This window comes from Chiloscyllium plagiosum, chromosome 19 (genome assembly GCF_004010195.1).
Source record: "Chiloscyllium plagiosum isolate BGI_BamShark_2017 chromosome 19, ASM401019v2, whole genome shotgun sequence".
Lineage (NCBI taxonomy): Eukaryota > Metazoa > Chordata > Chondrichthyes > Orectolobiformes > Hemiscylliidae > Chiloscyllium > Chiloscyllium plagiosum.
In genome coordinates, this window is record NC_057728.1 from 47,287,305 (window position 1) to 47,310,099 (window position 22,795).

Sequence of the window (22,795 nt, forward strand, 5' to 3'; positions counted from 1 at the left end):
CCAACAGTGCGGCACTCCCTCAGCACTGACTCTCGGACAGTGCAGCACTCCCTCAGCACTGACCCACTGACAGTGCGGCACTCTGTGTGCACTTCTGGTCTCCAAGTTTGAGGAAAGACATTCTGGCTATTGAGGGGGTTCACGAGGTCAATTCCTGGAATGGCAGGACTACCTTACGCTGAAAGACTGAAGTGACTGGGCTTGTATACCCTTGAGTTTAGAAGACTGAGAGGGGATCTGATTGAGACATATAAGATTATTAAAGGATTGGACACTCTGGAGGCAGGAAACCTTCCGCTGATGGGTGAGTGCTGAACCAGAGGACACAGCTTAAAAATATGGGGTAGACCATTTAGGATAGAGATGAGGAGAAACTTCTTCACCCAGAGAGTGGTGGCTGTGTGGAATGCTCTGCCCCAGAGGGCAGTGGAGGCTCAGTCTCTGGATTCATTTAAGAAAGAGTTGGATAGAGCTCTCAAAGATAGCGCAATCAAGGGTTATGGAGATAAGGCAGGAACAGGATATTGATTAGGAATGATCAGCCATGATCATATTGAATGGCAGTGCAGGCACGAAGGGCAGAATGGCCTACTCCTGCACCTATTGTCTATTGTCTGTTGTCTAATGTGTTCAACTAGCAGCTGATAGGAACCGGGCTGTCATGTAAAATCCATTACATCAAACACTACAGATAGGCTGTTTGGCCTGTTAATCCTCTGCTAGCTGTTTTGAAGGACTGTTCCATTAGCCCCACTCCCCCTCTCTTTCCAGAACCCTGCATGTTTTTTTGCTCTCCCTCAAGTATTTTCTAATTTCCTTTTTCAAGGAATCTGTATCCACCAGCTTATTAGGAATGTCCCCCTTGCAAATCCTAAACAGTAATAGAGAGGGAAAAAAATTGTTATGACACTTTTAGTTCTCCCTTCAATTATATTAAATTTGCACCTTTTTGGATATCAAGACATCAGCTATTGCAATCAGTCACCTCTAGATCCTTTCTAGTACATCTCTTCTATATCCTATCCAATGACACTACATCATGGGGTGTCCAGAAATGGACATAGTATGGCAGCTGAAACCTAAATAGGGTTTGCACAATTTCCTGACCCTGTCCTCCATATCTCCACCCATTCAACAGAAACTAAGTACAAAATAATACAAAGTTAAGTTTCAACATCCAGAAAAGACAATTTCAAATTGACAAGATATATTAATCTGTAAAAAAAAATGAAATAGTCTTCTGCTCAAACAGAGTCAATCACAGCACCTTCTTGTAAGCGATCCGATCAAAGACTTTGTCAATGTCTGTTGCTTGCAGGACCTCCTGGGATATTGGGTGAGAGCTTGCTAGGCCATCGAGCAACATCACTTCATGAAGGTCGTCCGTCAGAAATCGCTGTTTCTCCTGAGATTTTCACACAAGTACAAGATTAACTCTCTGTGGATTCACAGTCAATTGAACGAGACTTAGCAGCTTTTAAAAACATGTGAAGGTCCTTGTCAAATTTATTTATATTGTTGAACTAGAAACAGCAACATTTAAAAGCTGGCAATAAATACCCTTAGTGGATTACAAGTGCACAAATTTGTTACACTGACTCAAAGATCATTATCAAGTGAATATCTTTGTTAACCATAAATTACACAATAAGAAACTCTCTATCTTGATCGTGTAAAAAAGCAAAATTAAAAAATGTATACTGAGGAGAAGATTGCAAATCTTATTGCAAAAATGTAATAAAGATTTATTTCAAGGTTAACAGTTCCAACAAACCAACAACATAACATCTTGTTATGACCTCAGCTGATTGTAATACTGTATAATTCATATCTCAGAATGAAACCTGATTTGAGGGATTATAAATTTAATTTCTACAATTGGTTACCATGATGGTTAGTGTTTGGACATATTCACAAGAGGCTGCCAATGTTCTTTAACACAAGAACACAAGTTTATTGCACAAAAAAGAAACAAAAATCAAATATATATGACAGTTCAGAAAGATATAATCATAAACAAATCAAGATTTCAATCTTTTTCTCAGCAATATCCTTTCCAGATACTCAATCCCAGAGAATTATCATTTTGATTGCAACACTCAATTCCTTAACAAACTGACTCATTCTAGTTCCCCTTCTACAGTAACTGAAACAGCTTTGACTTATTTCCAATTCTGCTGGGCAGAATCTCTTTTCTGGAGAAAGTGAGGTCTGCAGATGCTGGAGATCAGAGCTGAAAATGTGTTGCTGGAAAAGCGCAGTAGGTCAGGCAGCATCCAGGGAACAGGAGAATTGACGTTTCGGGCATAAGCAAGAAGGGCTTATGCCTGAAACGTCGATTCTCCTGTTCCCTGGATGCTGCCTGACCTGCTGCGCTTTTCCAGCAACACATTTTCAGCCAGAATCTCTTTTCTACTGACCTAAACATCTTTTTCAGTTCAACAACTTGAAAACATCTATACAAAAAACTCTCACTAATTGGAAATTTCACTATAAAAAAAAGTCCTCTTGCTAGAGCAAAAACTGTTTCCCTGAACCATAGATATGATTCTTCAGAACTGAAATCAGAGCTAAAACTCAGGGCTCCTGGTCTGATATCTCTGTACATCACAAAAAGTCCATAAGACCATAAGACTATAAAACATAGGAGCGGAAGTAAGGCCATTCGGCCCATCGTGTCCACTCCGCCATTCAATCATGGCTGATGAGCATTTCAACTCCACTTACCCGCATTCTGCCCGTAGCCCTTAATTCCTTGTGACATCAAGAATTTATCAATTTCTGCCTTGAAAACATTTAGCGTCCCAGCCTCCACTGCACTCCGTGGCAATGAATTCCACAGGTCCACCACTCTCTGGCTGAAGAAATGTCTCCGCATTTCTGTTCTGAATTTACCCCCTCTAATTCTAAGGCTGTGTGCATGGGTCCTAGTCTCCTCGCCTAACAGAAACAATTTCCTAGCCATGTATTATCCTCTCCAAGCCATGTATTATCTTTTAAGTTTCTATTAGTTCTCCCCTTAATCTTCTAAACTCTAATGAATACAATCCCAGGATCCTCAGCCATTCCTCATATGTTAGACCTACCATTCCAGGGATCATCCGTGTGAATCTCTGCTGGACACGCTCCAGTGCCAGTATGTCCTTTCTGAGGTGTGGGGACCAAAACTGGACACAGTACTCCAAATGGGGCCGAACCAGAGCTTTATAAAGTCTCAGTAGCACAACAGTGCTTTTATATTCCAACGCTCTTGAGATAATTGACAACATTGCATTCGCTTTCTTAATCACGGACTCAACCTGCATTTTACCTTTAGAGAATCCTCAACTAGCACTCCCAGATCCCTCTGTACTTTGGCTTTACGAATTTTCTCACCGTTTAGAAAGCAGTCCATGCTTCTATTCTTTTTCCCAAAGTGCAAGACCTCGCATTTGCTCACATTGAATTCCATCAGCCATTTCCTGGACCACTCCTCCAAACTGTCTAGATCCTTCTGCAGCCACCGCACTTCCTCAGTACTACCTGCCTGTCCACCTAACTTTGTATCATCAGCAAACTTCACTAGAATGCCCCCAGTCCTTTCATCCAGATCATTAATATATAAAGTGAACAGCTACGCCCCCAACACTGAACCCTGCGGGTCATCGCTTGTCACCAGCTGCCATTCTGAAAAAGAATCTTTTATCCCAACTCTCTGTCTTCTGTCAGACAGCCAATCCTCAATCCATACCAGTAGCTCACCTTGAACACTATGGGCCCTCACCTTGCTCAGCACCTCCTGTGTGGCACCTTATCAAAGGCCTTTTGGAAGTCTAGGTAGACCACATCCACTGGGTTTCCCCGGTCTAACCTACTTGTCACCTCTTCAAAAACTCCAACAGGTTTGTCAGGCACGACCTCCCCTTACTAAATCCATGTTGACTTGTTCTAATCCGACTCTGCTCTTCCAAGAATTTAGAAACCTCATCCTTAATGATAGATTCTAGAATTTTACCAACAACCGAGGTTAGGCTAATTGGCCTATAATTTTCCATCTTTTGTCTTGATCCTTTCTTGAACGAGGGGGTTACAACAGCGATCTTCCAATCACCCGGGACTTTCCCTGACTCCAGTGACTTTTGAAAGATCTCAACCAACGCCTCCACTATTTCCTCAGCCACCTCCCTCAGAACTCTAGGATGTAACCCATCAGGGCCAGGAGATTTATCAATTTTAAGACCTTTTAGCTTTTCTAGCACTTTCTCTTTTGTAATGGAGTCAGGAGTGTAAATCTTTCAATCAACTAACACTACAGATATCCTGCTATGTACTTGACTGAATTGCATGCTTTCATGCAAACAATGTTTTAGAGTACTGTACCAAATGACTTTCTGACATGTTAAAAAAATTACCTTCACAGACTTAAATGAAAATCCATCGGTCTTTATTTTCAGAATACAAATTTCCAAATGGTACCAATGTACATTAAACACTGTTATCACAGTTCATAGCCAAAATGAAAAATGCTGGACATACCCAGCAGGTCTGGCAGCATCTGTGGTCGAAGAAACTGAGTTAACATTTCAGGTTAGCGATCTTTCATGAGTACTGAAAAAAGCTGATTGTAAACAGGTGATTTTAAAAATATGCAACAACTTACCTTTCCTTACAAGTACTTAAGTGCCTTTTCTGACCAAAGGTAGTTTTCCTACTCAACCTTTTTGGGAATGTTATGACATACTTCCACAGCAGGTGACATGAACTCATACCTTCTGGCCAAGTGGTGTACACTATCACAGCACCACAAGATCTTAACAGGTGACTGATCTTCTTCATCAATTTTACGTCAAACTGAATCTAGTGCAAGCATTACAAACCCATCCCATCCAATTTTTATATACAGTCCAAAGGTTTTATTTATATTTTAACATATTTATCATATTTTTTAAAACTTTTAATTATTGGCTGGAATTACAGATTTCAGGATAAATGCTGGTACTAAAAATTGCTTTGGGATTAAAAAAATTAGAAGGCATCTTTTGAACATCATACTTACTCCAACAAAAAAAACACATTAACGCAATGTCTTTCTGAACAAATTTCATACTTGATTCAAGTGATTATCATATAAAAGGTAGTAACACTTACATGCACAGCAGATTGGTGCATTGTTATAAATAGAGTATTGGAGTATTGTTATAAATAGACTGCCCTTTGATCCTGACAAAATTGCAGCTAGTCAGTGAGGTGTGTAGTAGCTTGCAAAGATATTGGCTATGAACTTACCATGTTGAAGTCTGGGTAAAGGTAATCAGTGCCAACATATTCGAAATAGTGAGCAAATCCTTCCTTTAACCATACATCTTCCCACCAAATCGGAGTCACAAGGTCACCGAACCACTGGGAGTAAACAAAAGGTATTTAGGCACAAAATCAGAACATCAGGGTGTTTAAAATTCTCCACAAGATTGGAAAGAGGACTTAATACTGTGATAACAAAATTGTAAGCCATTCTTGTTTTGACTCAGCTTATATACCTGATGACAGATTTCATGTACGACAACCATGGTGACATCCAGTAAATAGGGAATGGAGGAAACTCCAGGATCCAGTAATATCCTTTGTTCTACAAACACACTCAGTCCCCAGTTTTCCATAGCAGCATATGGATATTTCGGTACTGCTAACAGATCTGTCACAAAAAAAAACAAGTAATTTGTTTTTCTTTCAATTGAACTACATTTTGCCAGGAATTATTAATGTCTATGTTCTTAAATTCGGAGATGCCGGTGTTGGACTGGGGTGTACAAAGTTAAAAATCACACAACACCAGGTTATAGTCCAACAGGTTTAATTGGAAGCACACTAGCTTTCGGAGCGACGCTCACAATCACCTGATGAAGGAGCGTCGCTCCGAAAGCTAGTGTGCTTCCAATTAAACCTGTTGGACTATAACCTGGTGTTGTGTGATTTTTAACTATGTTCTTAAAAGTTGTTTCCAGTACATTGGTAGGAACAACATTAACATACGTCAAATGTATTGGATTTAAGGCAGGATTTACCTCTCTCAGGAGTTAGCATGACAGGGAGTTGAAATGCACCATCTGTGATGATGCATTATCTAGTGGATAACTGTAAGCACTAAAGGACCTCAATCTATTTTCTCATTCTTCTTATCAAATATCACTACTCAGTTACTGCAACAAATTTCCTTGTTTTGAAGTTCCTCTCCTTCTAAGGTTAGTTTCCTCTGTTTGCCTTCCTTGAGTTTACCTACCAACTCTGCCTGACAGGGTGGAAAACTCAGTTCTGTCTCTCCACCAGCTCTGTTGCAAAACCAGCTACAGGGAGGTACATGAGTGTTGTCAATGAACTTTAATGTAACATTGGACAGGATCGATAAAACAGCATTCACTTCCATCCTACCAATCCCTCCCCATCACATTCAGTTAAAAAATTCAATCAATTAACTCTTCAGCCTCGTAAGTAGCCAAATAAGAAGGAACTTTATGAAGATGTCTGAGATGTCAATTAGAACAGAAAATGTTAATCCTGAGCATTATTGCAATTCTCCCTGTGACTGTATAGCAAAAGAACACAGGTAAAAATTAGCAACAGGTAAGTTCAATGCAGGGATCAAGAAGAAGATTGTTAAGCAAAGAATGATCAAGAACTGGAGAAGACCTCTGATTACAGCTGTAGAGGGCATTAATACAGTGCATAAATAAGGAGCAGCAACGTGTTGTGATAGTAAGGAAGGGTCTTCTGTTGGGGGGGGGGTGATATTTATGAGCCATATGACTTCACTCAGCTTTGTGACCTTTGTTTCCTCCCCAAGGTAAAGTACTCTCTATTTGTTCCATCTGATAGCAGCATGAACAAGACTTATAAAGAATTGTGAGAGTTGGTACTCTAACACCCTATTCTACCATATGGTCTTGTACCAAGTTTACTCTAACTACAGACTCAGCTGATAGAAGGAAATCTCCCATTATCTGTAAATAACAAGTGTTTAGTGAAAACAGAGATTTCCACACACTTACAGGTGCCTTGGTAAAACAACAGAAAGTGCTGGAGAAACTCAGCAGGTGCGGCAACATTTGTGAATACAGAAACAGATTTGATTGATAAACTTCAACATCCTGTTGCCATGATGAAAAATTGCCAGAAAAGCATTTATTAGTCACTTAGGCAGAGCTAACTCCATTCCCTCAATATGCAGAATTCAGCAGCGAATACATTCTACACAATTTGTGAAAGTATGATCTTAAAACTTGGCAATTGTTGTTGGAAATCTTTCATGATGTTGCTGGGTATGGAATGTTTGAGTTATAAAGAAAGGCTGGATAGGCATGGACTTTTTTCACTGGAGCGTAGGAGGTTGAGAGGTGATGTTACAGAAGTTTATGAAAAAACGAGAAGTTTGGGTAGAGTTAATGGCAGTCGTATTTTCCCTAGGATGGGAGATTTTAAGACTGGGGGCACATGTTTAAGGTGAGAGGAGAGAGAGTTAAAAAAACATGAGGGGCAAATTGATTATACAGAGGGTGGTTTGGATGCAGAATGAACTTCCTGAGAAGTGGTGTATGTGGGAAAATTACAACATTTGGATAAGTACATGATTAGGAAATATTTTGATGGGATATGGGTCAGGAGCAGGCAGGCAGGACTAATTTAGTTTGGGATAATGTTTGGCATGAACTGGTTGGATCAACGGGTTTGTTTCTGCTGTGTATGACTCTATAACTATGAGTTTATGAAATTCTATAAGTTACAAACATCACAGCCATATACTTTTCTTTTAAAATTAGCAGGTCACATTCTCCTACTTTTCAGTTAATAAAGGAGTTTTAAGCCCATATGCTATGTGGGTGACTTCGAACTGCAATTTTGTTTCAGCAAATGTTCTAATTGCTGAGGCAGAGGGTAGATAATTTGCTAATCCACCCACATTCTCCAATATAGTCTCAGCGCACCTCAGAGCTGATGTCAACAATAAAATTAAAAATGCAATTGAGTTTACATGACTCAAAATATTACAAAACATGACTTAAAATATTACAAAATGATGCATGAATAGTGTTAGGAAGAGAGAGAAATGCTTACTTATCTACACACTTATCGACTGCTTTTCACAAATTATACAAGAAACGTTCTTAGAATTCTTTTCAAACTGCACTCAGTTCACTCTTTCTGGATACAGGTCTGATTGAAAAACAGGAACAGGTGGAAGTTCTTCAGCTCTTTGAGTCAGCTCTGTTATGCAAGGAGATCATGACAGATCCAATTCTTAACTCCATCTACCCATGTTACTCATAACCCTTGCCGAACAAAAATCGATCAAAATCAAATCTGACAGCTATTTCAGCAAGAGAGAAACCTAGATTTCTACAGAATGTTAATGGCCTGTCAGTTGATGTAAGCCACATGAATTGATAAAGTTTGAGTGGGGAGAATAATCTTGGTCCTTGTGGGGTGATGGATGTCACTATTTCTCTAGTGGGTAGTGTTTAGTTTGTCATGTTTAAGTTTTTGCATGTGTTTGGTTCAGATTGGGTTTGAGTCCATATATATTGCAAGAGACGGATTGATAGAAGGTGCTTTCATGGACCAAGTCAAGTCTTAGGCTTCAAAACTCTGAGTCTGCCACTCCAGCCACCAACTATACATCTCCACCTCACTCAGGGAGCACCTTCTGGGAGTATCAGACTCAGATTCAGAGCAGAGTATTGGCACAAAGGGAACAGTGATAACAAGTGACAAAGACAAGGAGATTGCATTTTACATGCACTTTGTGGTGAATGCAGATGCTTAAACTAAAGCCAGCGTGATTACAAAGACCTGCTGTTGACCTGGAAAGTCGGGCTTTATGATGTGTGCAGGGGGCATATTTTGAGTACAGGAGCACAACCCAGTTACCATAACAGGAGGTTTTACTTGGTAAGGCACCCATAAGCCTGCCAACCTTTAGGCCTATAGAGTGCCTCAAATGCCATAATACATTGACTAGTGGCAGACAGGTGAGAAAGGCAACGCCTTTTTTTTTAAAACAACTATATCCAAAAGGTCGGAAGTATGTGGAGGACGTGGAGGCACAGGAATCCTGTTAATTAAGGGCTCCCTAATCAACATGTTTGTGTCACCCCATCTGGCTTTGAAAACCTGGCACCTCGTATCCCCGTGGCATAAGATGCCCACTACTAGGTGCCTAGCTCTGGCATCTATTGTCAATCTCCATGGGCCTCCTGGCAGTCACAGCAGTGGCCACTACTGAGTATTGGTGCTACCAGAACAGCTCAAGCTTATGGGTAATTAAATTTTTTGTTGGGGGGGGTGGGGGGAGATGGTTGGTGGCTACATTTCTTCCTGGATTGGGGGGAGGGGTTTAACACAAGTTCAACTCCCATATTGTCTAAGCTGCCCAAAGTGAATTGTCATTGCAGAGCTTCCTTGTTTAATATTGCTCTACTTGGAACTAACTTTGCTTGTGGTGGTGCAAGAGATGATCATTATAAGATTCACCCCAGCTCCCACAGTAATATCCAGTAATAATCGTCGCACTCATCACAGATGCTGCCAGACTGCCTGAGCATTTCTCAAATTTCCTGTTTCTATTTCAGAATTCCAGCATCCAGGGTATTTTCATTTGCATATTAATTGTGGAGAATTAAGCATGGTATTTAGCTAGCACTATGTATTTTCTAACCAACATGCTGAGCAATGTTATTACATGGTTCTGGAACTGGTGGGACTTTGAACCCAGGCCTCCCAGTCCGGGTGTAGGGACACTGCCAATACACCACAAAAGGCCCCTCAAGCCAGCTTTATACTGACAGGGTAAGCAACACCATTGAGTGATAATGAGAGGCAGTATGGCAGGCGCTTTCACTGTTCCTTGTTATGCAGCTGCCTCTTGATCTCTCCAGCATCTCAGTTTCCAGTCTTCAGCCAATTCGATTCAGAACAAGTGCTATCAATAAACAGCCGAAAACACTGCAAACTGGAAAGCCTATATGCCCTGAGCACATTGCAGCCACAGTACTGAAGACCTGAGCTCCAGAATTAGCCTCACCCCTAGCCAGGCTTTCCCAGTGCAACCACACCACAGGCATCTACCCAGGTGAGTGCTGTACACATCAAGTAGAATAAATCCGACCCGGCCAATCACTGCCCAATCAGTCTAATCCCGATCATTAGCAAAGTGATGGAAGCGGTCAGTGACAGTGTTATCAAGCTGCACTTGATAATTCCAGAGTTTGTGCTGCCATTTAAACTATTAGGTCATGTACAAAAACACACATTTGGTTTTGACAGGTGTTTAATTGCTCTTTGCGAACTAATGGCTACTGCATTTGTTCAGTAATAAACTACTCACTGATGCTCACTTTGGTTACTCAGCACCTGACTTCAAATATGAACAATAAATGTAAAATGAAGAGGGGTTAGAGTTAGCATTAGGGTTAGGGACAGTGCCTTGATATTAAGTCCGGGAAAGGGTCTGGAAGATAAAGCTGAAAATTCATGTTTGTAATACACTGCAGATTTACACTGAAACTTTTGTAAATGTCTAAATGCCTTCTGCTGCCTAATTCAACAATATCAATATTGCAGTGTAAGCCATGGTAGCAGAGGATTAACATTAATCTGTTCAGGGCGGAAGAAATAGAAAGTAGAAGGTTATTCCTGCTTCCAGCAGAAGCAAAGCTCCGGATGGCTTTTTAATATGAGTCATACTGCGGGATCATGAATTATGATTATCCACTTTGCATTTTCAGAATTAAACCCATATGAGCAGTGGAGGAATGAGGCAGAGATATGGACCCTATTCAAGAAGCAGAAAGGTATGAGTTTGGTTTTATTCTTATTAGGAAGGAGTAAAATTATGAATAAACTATTTTTCAAACCGAATGTAAAAGACATGGATACCGAAAAGGGCAGATTCTAATCTAATTTATGGGCAGAGGTTTACAAAAAGAATAACTTGCTGGAGGCCTATAAGGCATGGCCAATGTATGATACATTTAATGAGATGGACAATCAGTACATAGTAAAAATATTTTTTAAAGTCCAAATAATGGTGTATGCTGGAAATCTAAAACATAAACAAAAATTGTTTGAGAAACTCAGCAGTTCTGGCAGCATCTGTAGAGAGGGAAACAGAGTTAACGTTTTGGGTGCAGAGACCTTTCTTCAGAATACTAAGAAAAATGTGGAATTGGATAGGTTACATAAAAGGTTAATAGTAACTCCAGAGTTTGTGTTGGCATTTAAACTATTGGATCATGCACACAGCCAGACTTTTGGTTTTGATGGGTGTTTAACTTTTCTTTTTGAACCAATGGCTATTGCACTGAAAAAACATTTTGGGAGACCATTGTTTCTAGCTACCTTTGCAGGATATGTTGGGAGTTCTGTAGTAATATGGTGGGTGGAAAACCACACCTCTTCTCATTTTTCCATCCGCCTTACAGACATCTAAGATCCTTCCGTAGCAGGGACTAGAGAAACCAGAAATGAATGGGACTTTGGATGGAAGACTCTACCAGCATCCAAGGAGCAGGAGAATCGACGTTTCGGGCATAAGCCCTTCTTCAGGAATGAGGAGGGTGTACCAAGCAGGCTAAGATAAAACCTACTGCGAATCCTCTTGCAAGGATGCCTTCCTTGAAGAAGCTCTCCTCCTCCCTCTACGAGTGAGTCCCTCTCTCACTGCACCCCCCCAGGTCATCTCCTCTGCCCTGAAGCTCTTAAAAAAGACCTTTTATCTTAGCCTGCTTGGCACAACCTCCTCGTTCCTGAAGAAGGGCTTATGCCCAAAACATTGATTCTCCTGCTCCTTTGATGCTGCATGACCTGCTGCGCTTTTCCAGCAACACATTTTTCAGCTCTGATCTCCAGCATCTGCAGTCCTCACTTTCTCCATGGAAGACTCTATGATTATTAACTCTCAAGTCAAAGGGGTTTTGTTTCAGGGACACATATAAGAGCAAAATTGCTGCAAGATGATATGAGTGGGGAGGGGCAGTTTTAATTGAGTTCCAAGCCAACGTGAATGCAGGACTGGGGTGAAAACTGACAACAAGTTACTTTCAGAAATTCAGAGGGATTAATTCCTGGACGATTCCAGTGTGACTCCAAATATTAGGAAATGACCAATGTTAAAGAGTCAACAATGTGAAAAACCTCATGAAACAGATGGATTTGAGGGCAAATATGATAAGGGTGACAGCAAGAAAATATTGTGTAAGCTACAGAGACTTAAGTCAGTCCTCCAGTATCTTCGTTTTAGATACATTCAATTACGCCCTGCCAGGTAGTGATCTATCACAGCAATGTATATCATCGATTGGCTGAACTGGACATTTCGGTGTCCTGGTCAAAACAGACAAAAGTAAGGCCATGTAAATGAAAGTGTTACTTACCTTTGATTCAGGGATGATAATCCATTACCATTTTCTCCTCTGAGAAATTGCGTAAACACTGATGTCATCCAAATGACATATCACATAAGAACATGTCTGAACAGTGTGATTGGAAGTACAAAATATCAGCTCTTGTGGTGCTGTGGTCATATCCCCACTGTGGACTAGGATTTGTGTCCCACCTGCTCTAGAAGTGTATTTCAACATTTCTGAACAGGCTGATTTGAAATAATGCTGAGTTCTTAAGGCACAGTGCTATCAAGTCTTGGAAGCAGACCCAGGTGCAGTAATATCAGACTGCTTTACACTTACATTCACCCACACAATTGATAGGAAAACTATTCCTCCTCCTGGAGTAAGGATTTAGTTTCGAAAGGTCAGAAAATAATAGATTACCTCAGTGTAAAGATTTTAGATGGAAGTTCCAGACCAGAAGGGGTTGGTTAGAACCTTGAAGGACTTACTTGAAGTTGAGAAAGTCTAAGGTCAATTGTGTGACCAATCAAGAAAAAGGCCCTCTAACTCTCAAGACTGGGAATTGGAAGAAACAGATAAGTCAAACCGGTAGATGTAATAGAGAAGACAACTCTCCCCAGTGTTTGAATTGCAAAGTGATGTTGTAAAGATAGATGGGATTATATTGTTATCACATGCTTTGAAATCTTTCAGACTATGTTATGTATTAAGTGGCTTTGTATATTCTATTTTGTCTTCATTTTTTTTTGCATAAAAAATGCTCTATTATTAAAACCAACCTGCAACATTGCATAATTGTGTTTCATTGAAAGATCTTCGCATTAAATTTTTAAAAAGGATTTATCAAACCAGATTTCAGTAGTAACATCAGCTGGGACCATAACAGTACTTTACTATAAATTTACAATAAAACATCCACAAATCTCTGAAAATCTTTTGCTGACTCATTTGACAAATGGATCTTGGTGTATAAAACACTGACATGGCTGAGGAACTGAAGTAGAATCAAGGCTTAAAGAAGTAAATTGTCCCTAAAATCTCATAATTACAGAAAGAGTCATGGAGTCCTACAGCACAGAGACAGGCCCTTTGGCCCAAAGTGACCTATGCCTATGACCAAAATATCTGTCCATGCTAACTACATTTCCCTGCACTTTACCCATATCCTTCTAATCCTTACCTATCCATGTATTTGTCCAAATGCTTTTTAAATGTTGTTAATGTACCTGCCTCAACTACTTCTGACAGCAACTCATTCCATATGAATACCACGCTCTGTGTAAAAAGGTTGCCTCTCTGTTTCCCTTTTATTCTTTCCCCTCTAACCTCAAACTGGTGTCCTCTATCCTTGATCCCCAACCCTGGGAAAAAGACTGAGTGCATTCACTCTATCCATGTCTCTCATAATCTCATATATCTCTATAAGGTTCCCCCTCAGTCTCCTACGCTCTAAAGAAAAACGTCCAAGCTTGTCCAAACTCTCCCTACAACTCAGATTGATTATAATCAATGCACTTCTTTCATATTCATCTGAAATATATTCTTTTAATGTAGAAAATTTAAATCACTCTATTAAAACAGGTTAATGCCTCACCCTAGCTAAAACAGCACAGAGAGAGATTTTTGACAAATGTGTTAACTATTTGTCAGTATTACCTGGCATGTTTTCATTGTTGTCTATTCAAGCATTTACACTGAATCAAAAAAACGACCAAGCAGACACATTACTTTCCAGAAAGTACTATGATCGCCTGAGTTTCCAATTTGAAACTATCAGATTGGCAATACGAGATATGCCTCACCTCATGTTTCTTCTAATGTCAGTCAGTCAGTCACATAAAAGGCAGGCAGGCAATCAGAAAGTGTCCACCTTACACTGGGCAAAGTTGCAAGATCTGATATCTTCGAACATCATTGAAGAAAAGAGGACATTTTACCTCAGGTCACATTTACAGCATGGGGACTCAAAGGACTGGCATCCTCAAATAAGAGAGAAGTCCACAATACTAGGGAGTAGATTCTGCAGTCTGCTTTACCAGGGTCTACACCATGGGGCATAGATTTACAAAAACTTCAACAGTCATATACATAGCAATTTGATGCGTAGATTTAGTGTTCTGGCGGCAATAGTTGGTGTCATAAATTTATAATGCTGTACGTCACCCTTTAATAAAAAAAAGCAGCTAAGTATAGATGAATCAATGAGTGCGGCAGTGGTTGCCATATCAACTGGGAAATAAACTGAAAGGTCATTACTTAGCAGTAAGATGCGACTGGGTAGAATAGATGCTAAAGTATACACTGTGCAGCTGCAATGTATTTAAGTGTTAATATTTGCCTGCAAAGCTTGAGCATGGCAAACTCTCAAGAAACTGTCATTGCAGAAAACAGCCTGAAGGTATCTAATGATAAACAAATGGAGGAGCATTCAAGTATAACAGCCATTGGGCTCTTTGGAAGGGCGACAGCATTATGTTGGCTGAGTATCGAGTCGTCATTGCGTTTGTGACTTATTCAAATTGATGTTATTATATTGCAATGACATAAAGCTTACTTTCACAATTTGAAGTATTCAAATATTGGCTGAATAAGCATGTTGCCTTTTCTTTTAAATTTTAGCATATGTCTCCTTCCAGAAGGCCAGGAATGGATGCTTACACTAAAGACTGGTTCAATGTCTATTCTACACCCACAAAACCCACTTCCCCTCCACCATCCCACTAACATTTTACTTTCTCATTTAGCAATTAAAAAGACAGTAGGCAGCATCTGTGCAGTCCCTGAACAACGTGAGCAATGGCAAGAATAGAAAAATGAAATTCTGAACATCAAGGAAGAAGGTTTGGTTTTCCATTCAAGGTTTTAATGAAGAGATGAGAATCACACTCATAAGTGGCGAGACGCCTACTGACGTCGCATTACTACCTAATCTCACCTCATTTATAAAGAGCTTGCTAGTCACCATGCAGTGGAATCTACACAGCATCAATTGCCGAGAGGGTACCTGGCAGCCCCAGCTTGTTGCTTGCTCGCCCAGGCCTCCATCTTGGTCAGTATTTCCCAATATTCCAGGTATCCTCCATGGGTGGGACCATATGTATTCTTCAGCTATGGATATCAAACAAGCATCTGCCTCACCATCTTGGCACAACTCCAATCCACTTGTAATAGAGTTCACCTTTTCATTCCACTGTAGAGTGCACCAAAGCATTTCAGCATGCTGTTGCTGTTAGCCACTTTGCTCACAGGGACAAGGCACCAACCCCATGCATTGAAAGAGGATGCATCTCAGAGCTCTTAGCTTGTTGTCTTCATGCTCATTCACCGACTTGAATGCTCAAAGCATCCCTGCCTTCCTTTGACTTTTTGCACATTCCCACCTCATTAAAAATGAACTGTCACCTTAGTATTTATCGAGAGTATGTTGCTGGAAAAGCACAGCAGATCAGCAGCAGGCGAGGAGCAGGAGAATTGATGTTTCGAGCTAGAGCCCTTCATCAGGAATGAGGCTGGGAGCATCAGGGGTGGAGAAATAAATGGAAGAGGTGGAGGGTCTGGGGGGAAGGTAGCTGAGAGTGCAATAGGTGGATGGAGGTGGGGGTAAAGGTGATAGGTCAGAGAGGAGAGTGGAGCGGATAGGTGGGAAGGAAGATTGACAGGTGGGACAGGTCATGAGGGCGGTGCTGAACTGGAAGGTTGGAACTGCGGTAAGGTGAGGTAGGGAAAGTGAGGAAAGTGGTGAAGTCTACATTGATGCCCTGGGGTCGAAGGGTCCTGAGGTGGAAAATGAGTCATCAAGTAGTGAGGGAATGATGATTGAGGAGATCCAGGACCTGCATGTCCTCAGCAGAGTGGGAAGGGGAGTTGAAATATTCATCCATGGGCGTTGGGGTTGATTGGTGCAGGTGTCCCGGGGAAGTTCCCTAAAGTGCTCTGCGAGAAGGTGTCCAGTCTCCTCAATATAGAGGAGACCGCATCGGGAGCAACGGATACAATAAATGATATATGTGGAAGCACAGGTGAAGCTTTGATGGATGTGGAAGGCACCTTTGGGGCCTTGGATGGAGGTGAGGGGGAGGTGTGGACTCAAGTTTTGCTATTTCTGCGGTGGCAGGAAAAGGTGCCAGGAGGGGAGGATGGTTTGTTAGGAGGCATGGACCAGACCAGGTAGTCATGGAGGGAACAGTCTTTGCGGAAAGCAGAAAGGGTTGGGGAGGGAAACATATGCCTGGTGGTGGGGTCCATTTGTAGGTGGCGGAAATGTCAGCAGATGATGCGATTTATGTGGAGGTTGGTGGGGTGGAAGGTAAGGACTAGGGGTGTTCTGTCCTTGTTGAGGTTGGAGAGGTGGGGTTCAAGGGCAGAGTTGTGGGACGTGGATGAGATGCATTGGAGGGCATCTTCAACCACGTGGGAGGGGAAATTTCAGTCTTTAAAGAAGGAGGCCATCTGGTGTGTTCTGTGGTGGAATTGGTCCTCCTGGGAGCAGATGTGGTGGAGGCGGAGGAATTGGGAATAAGGGATAGCATTTTTGCAGAGGTATGTTCCAGCTCCATCCACAAGGACTGACTCAACACTGACATTTTTTACAAAACCACCGACTCCCACACCTCCACACACCCCACCTCCTGCAAAAATGCTATCCCATCTGCTCCCAGAAGGACCAGTTCCTCTACATTGAGGAGACTGGACACCTTCTCACAGAGCGCTTTAGGGAACATCTCCTGACCAATCACCCACAATGCCCCATGGCCAAACAGTTCAACTACCCCTCCCACTCTGCCGAGGACATGCAGGTTCTGGGTCTCCTCTATCACCACTCCCTCACCACCCGATGCCTGGAGGAAGAACGTCTCGGGATCTTTCAAAACCAGGGCATCAATGTGGGCTTCACCACTTCCCTCATTTCCCCTCTCCGAACCTTACCCCAGTTCCAATCTTCCAGCTCAGCACCGTCCTCATGACCTGTCCCACCTGTCAATCTTCTTTCCCACCTATCCGCTCCACCTTCCTATCACCTTCACCCCCACCTCCATCCACCTATTGCACACTTAGCCACCTTCTCTCCATCCCCCACCCTCTCCCATTTATCTCTCCACCCCCGAGGCTCCCCGCCTCATTCCTGATGAAGGGCTCTGGCCTGGTCGATTCTCCTGCTCCTCGCATGCTGCCTGACCTGCTATGTTTTTCCAGCAACACACTCTCGACTTTGATGTCCAGCATCTGCAGATCTCACTTTATCTTAGTATTCACATCACTCCTTGCTTTTAAGCATACACAGACAGCTTGTCATGGTTTCCAGCAATGGTCAGTCAAGGTGTTTGACATCACCATGCTATGTCAGTCTCATGCCTGCAGCATGTACCAGCACCTTACATGGCAAGCGCACAGAAAACAAACAACTTTGTTTCAAAGTCTAAGGGGAGCAGTCCACAGCCAAGTCCAGCTGACTGTTGTCCATCAGAGGGTCCCACTGCAGCCAGTCAAGAGCATTGTCTGAAACCAGCACAGAAGCTTGAACATATTCAATCAGCTGCTCGGGATGTTTATGGTTAGAGGATCTGTATCACTGCAGTTGCTGGAGTGGGTCAGGGGCAATCCTCAGGTCCAGTGCATCAGGTTTGGTGTTAAGTCAGCCCACGTGCTGCACAGAGACCAGTCAGGGCACCAGTCAGTCATCAGTGCAGACTGTCGTTCCAAGTCAGTCAGGGATGGACCACAGTCAGTCCTCATGTTCTGTATGAGGAGGCTTATCAGGCGCCACTGCTGTGGTGTAAGAAGTTAAAATTGTGGGAATTGGAAGCCACATGCTGGATACAAAGAGGACAGTAACGATGAAGGGGTGCAATATCAAAATACAAGGTGGGAGATAACAATGCATTGGAGGACATGGATTACATCATGTGTATAAGGGGTTTGGAGGGTAATTAGCAATAGTCACCACCACATTGGCTTCAACATGGGACAGGGCTTCAGGATGACTCACATGTAGGCCTAGGACTCAGGAGTAATGTGGGGAGATATGAAGATTTAAATGAAAGAATAGGGTGAGAACATGGGGAAGCTCAGAATTGATGGGGTTGACAGGAGTGCAAGGAAGAAAGCAACATAAACATTTGGGTGGGGTGGAGGTGTCACAGAGATGATCACGTTGAGACTGTGACTTAATCTGCAAAATGCTTCCTGTGTTGCCTTTCACCCTCATCTAAACTGCAAAGTCAAAAACCTCATTACATCGGATTATGGTCCGGCAGGTTTATTTGAAGCCACAAGCTTTTGGAGTCCCGCTTCTTCTTCAGCTGCCCAAAGGAGGGGTGGGGCTGCGAGAGTTTGTGGCTTCATATTAACTTGTGGGACTACAGTCCAGTGCAGTGTGATTTTTGACTTTGTCCACCCCAGTCAAACACCAGCACTTCCATATCATGGGGATAACACAATGGAGATGAAAAATGACTACCACCTCGTCCAGACTGAGATTGAGTATTTCTTTTCTGTCCAAGGACAGGGCTATACTTGTCAACAATGGGAGGCCCATTAGTTGCATTAATTAGCCACTTACATGGTACAGGTTAAGCAGAGGATTCTTCATGTGAAATACTTGCTGTGACCTATTGTATTAAATAAAAATCCTGGTCACAAGCAATCTTGACTATGTCATTGGTCAATACAGATTGATGACAGTCATCTCTATGAAGCAGAGGTAATCAAAGATGACTCAAAAGGTCTTGCCTGTAGGCTCCAATTCATAAAGGCAATCCAAAATCCATAGACTATTCAAGGGCATATGGCTGATTTCCTTTCACTTTGAACAATTCGTAATATTCGTAAAGTGCAAGAGCACACAGGTTGGGGTGGGGTGCTGTGAATGTTTCAGCAGTCAGACCCTACTTACAATCTCCTACTGTGTTTGCGCTACATGATTTGTGCTGCAGACATCAAAATAAGGGCCTACTGTGTCAAAGGTCCACAGACTCACTGGAGTCCTCCATGCCCAATGTATGGAAAACTACACTAAACTATCATGATGCATTTAATGTGAATGCCAAATGCTCATTATATTAAGAGTTGTTTTGTTTCTGACATTCCCATATTATTTGCCAAATGAAACCGTGAATCAGTGCAGCAGCAGTTTATGTGGCTGCTGTGCACAGAGAAATGGAGGACAATCAGAAAGCCAGCCGCAATCTCCAGTGGCTACTGAGCACGTGGAGAGGCTGCAGTGAAAGGCTCCCTCAGGACGAGATGCGAAAGACATACAGGAGGCCCAGAGTCTGTCATTCAGGTGAGCGAGGCGGTTTGCCAGCATTGAATGACAATGTCCCAAAACACTGTCACAGAACTGTGTCATTGGGTGGAGCAAATTGAAAGGGTGGGTGACCATCCTATCCCAGGGGCTGTCACTAAGGTTACAGCTGTGCTAAACATTTATGCAATTGGCTGTCTCTTGAGGATCCACTGGGGACGTGTATGGAATCTGTCAATCCTCAATCCATAAATGTATCGAGACTCTGGTGGCATGGAAAAGGGGTCAGGTCTAATGGCAGGGAAGGGAAAGCGGGACCCAGAGTGGGGCAGGTGGGTTGGGTCCAGTGGAGGGGGCAGGGATGTTAGGTCACAAGTATGGGAATGGGTGTCAGGTCTTAGTAATTGACAAGAGAAGGGTGTTGGATTTGGTGGTGGGTGTCGATGCACTGGGAGTTCGGGGGTTGTGAAGGAATGAGGTAAGGTCAGGGGCTATGTCTGGATGAGGTATAGTTGAGGGTATGTGGTTATTTGGGGGTTAGTTTGACAGTTACCCAGGAGTTACATGAAATTTGTAATAATCTAACAAATGGCTGCTTTTGGAGGGTGCCAGGCAAAGGAGAATTGGCAAACAGAATCTTCAATTTGCCGGCAATATCTTCGGAGTCTGCTACAATGCAATTCCCACTGGGTCTGTGTGTCACCCTCACATCTACTCTGCAAAAATGATAATCCAGTCATCGGAAATCCAGGCTCACTTCCCAAAGTAGTGCCATCTGTGCAACATAAGTGCCTTAAGAAGCTGTTCTTCATCATTTCTTCTCCAAGTTTACTGTGAATGGTAATTCCTGGCTATACGTTTTTTCATTCATTCACCGGGCATAGGCATCCCTGGCCAGGACAGTATTTATTGCCCATTCCTAATCTCCCAGAGGGTAGTTAAGAATCAACCACATTGCTGTGGATCTGGAGTCACATTGTAGTCCAGACTAGGTGAGGATGGCAGATTTCCTTTCCTACAGGACATTAGTGAAGCAGTCAAACAATTGACAGTGTTTGCACGGTTGACATGAGGCTAGCTTTTTATTCCCGATTTTTATTGAAAATCTGCCACGCAGGGATTTGAACCCATGTCCCAAGAACATTAAGCTGGGTAACCTAGCCCAGTGGCATTTCCAATGCGCAACTGCGCCCCATCCCCAACCCCCTCCATTGGACCTGGTACATGGCCAGGCTTTAAATATAGCACCAGCAGCACAAAGCCTAGAGTAGCTTTGCCGCTGGTGCGTGTTCAATGGCGTGAACATGACGCAGTTAGGGCATGATGCGTGCGAAATGAATTGTGATAACCCACTGAAGCTTACTGACTGAAACCCTCCTTGAAACTCACTGAAATTGACACTTCATCAATTTTTGGTAAAATTCAGCCCAGTGTGTACAAAATGTTTTACGGTCACTGAAGCATCTGACAACTGACTGCTGTTGTTGCGTAATTAATCAACGAATTTACTGTTGTGCTGAAATTTGCATAGTGCTTAAATGTTATTATCAGGGCTTCCATCCCACACATCCTGCAATATTAACACTGAGTAGTATAGTCAATTTGCTGTTAGAGCATTTTGATGCCAATGTCGTTGATATCAGTGCATCACAGTTACAAAGACTATCAGGAAACACTCCTGTCTGGTGTACTCCATTATATATGAACATGTTGCCTGCATTTCTATTTGATAAAAGACAAGGCAAATGGCATTTGTTGGATTTCTTCACTGATTTCACATAAGTGTTGACATTTTGAAATATGAAAAGTGAGCCATTCTGATGTTATTTCCACCTTTACAGGACTCACCCTTATGTGCGAATACATACAAACATACGAATTAGAAGGAGACGTAGGCAACTTGGCCTCATAAATCCAATCTGCCATTCAATAAGATCATAATTGATCTGACTGTTCCACATTCCTGCTCTCTCACTGATAACCTTTCACCCGTCTATTATCAAGAATCTGGTTAAAAATCACACAACACCAGGTTATAGTCCAACAGATTTATTTGGAAGCACTAGCTTTCGCAGCTCTGCTCTTTCATCAGGTAGCTAGTGGGGCAGGATCATAAGACACAGAACTTACATCAAAAGATCATAGTTTCATGCAACTTATATGATACAGCGTATCGGTTGGATAACGCTATGATCCTGTGCTATAAATTCTGTCTCTTATGATCCTGCCCCACCTAGCTACCTAATGAAGGAGCAGCACTCCAAAAGCTAGTGCTTCCAAATAAACCTGTTGGACTGTAACCTGGTGTTGTGTGATTTTTAACTTTGTCCACCCCAGTCCAACACCGGCAGCTCCTCATCATTAAAAATCTTTCACCATGTCTTGAGGAAGATGAGGTGCAAGGGCTTTCCTCAGTGAGGTGAGGAAAGAATTTCTCCTTGCCTTTGTCTTAAATGGATGACCCCTGATTTTTGGGTCATGCATTCCCTTGTGCCTTGTGCTGGGGCACTGAATCATAAAGTCAGAAATAGACTTTTCAGTCCAAACAATCCATGCCAACCATAGTCCAAATCTAAACTAGTCCCACCTGTCGTACTTGGCCCATATCCCTCCAAATATTTCTTATCCATTTACTTGCCTAAATTTCTTTTAAACATTGTAACTGTACTCACATCCCCCACTTCCTCCGGAAGTTCATTCCTATACACACCACACTCTATGTGAAAAAGCTGCCCCTCGGGTCCCATTTAAATCTCTCTCCTCTTACCTTAAGCCTATACCCTCTAGTTTTGGACTCCCCTAACCTGGGGGAAAGACATATGCTATTCACCTTATCCATGCCCCTCATGATTTTATAAACTTCTATAAGGTCACCCCTTAGCCTCCAACGGTCCATGTCGAAAAAGCCTATCCAGCCTCTCATTGTAACTCAAACCCTCCAGTCTCAGTAACTACTTTGTAAACCTTTTCTGTACCCTTTCCAGTTTAATAACATCCTTCTTGCAGTAGGGTGACCTGAATTGTATGCAGTACTCCAGATGTGGCCTCATCAGCGCCCTGTACAAACATAATATGACATCCCAACTTCTGTACTCAATGCTCTGACTGATGAAGGTAAGTGTGCCAAACACCTTCTTCACCATCTTCTGTGACTCTTTGTAAGAACTATCTAATT

At 42.3% G+C, this 22,795-nt stretch overlaps 1 protein-coding gene across 1 annotated transcript in view; it reads right to left on the minus strand.

Moving 5' to 3' along the window:
• LOC122559754 (thyrotropin-releasing hormone-degrading ectoenzyme-like) overlaps window positions 1-22,795 on the minus strand; it is a 116,310-nt gene that overhangs the window by 47,650 nt on the left and 45,865 nt on the right. The window contains exons 4-6 of the mRNA XM_043709719.1: window positions 5,517-5,671; window positions 5,266-5,379; window positions 1,268-1,405 (exon numbers count right to left, since the gene is read on the minus strand). Coding sequence (XP_043565654.1) covers window positions 1,268-1,405; window positions 5,266-5,379; window positions 5,517-5,671 — 407 coding nt within the window. The remainder of the gene's footprint in view (window positions 1-1,267; window positions 1,406-5,265; window positions 5,380-5,516; window positions 5,672-22,795) is intronic.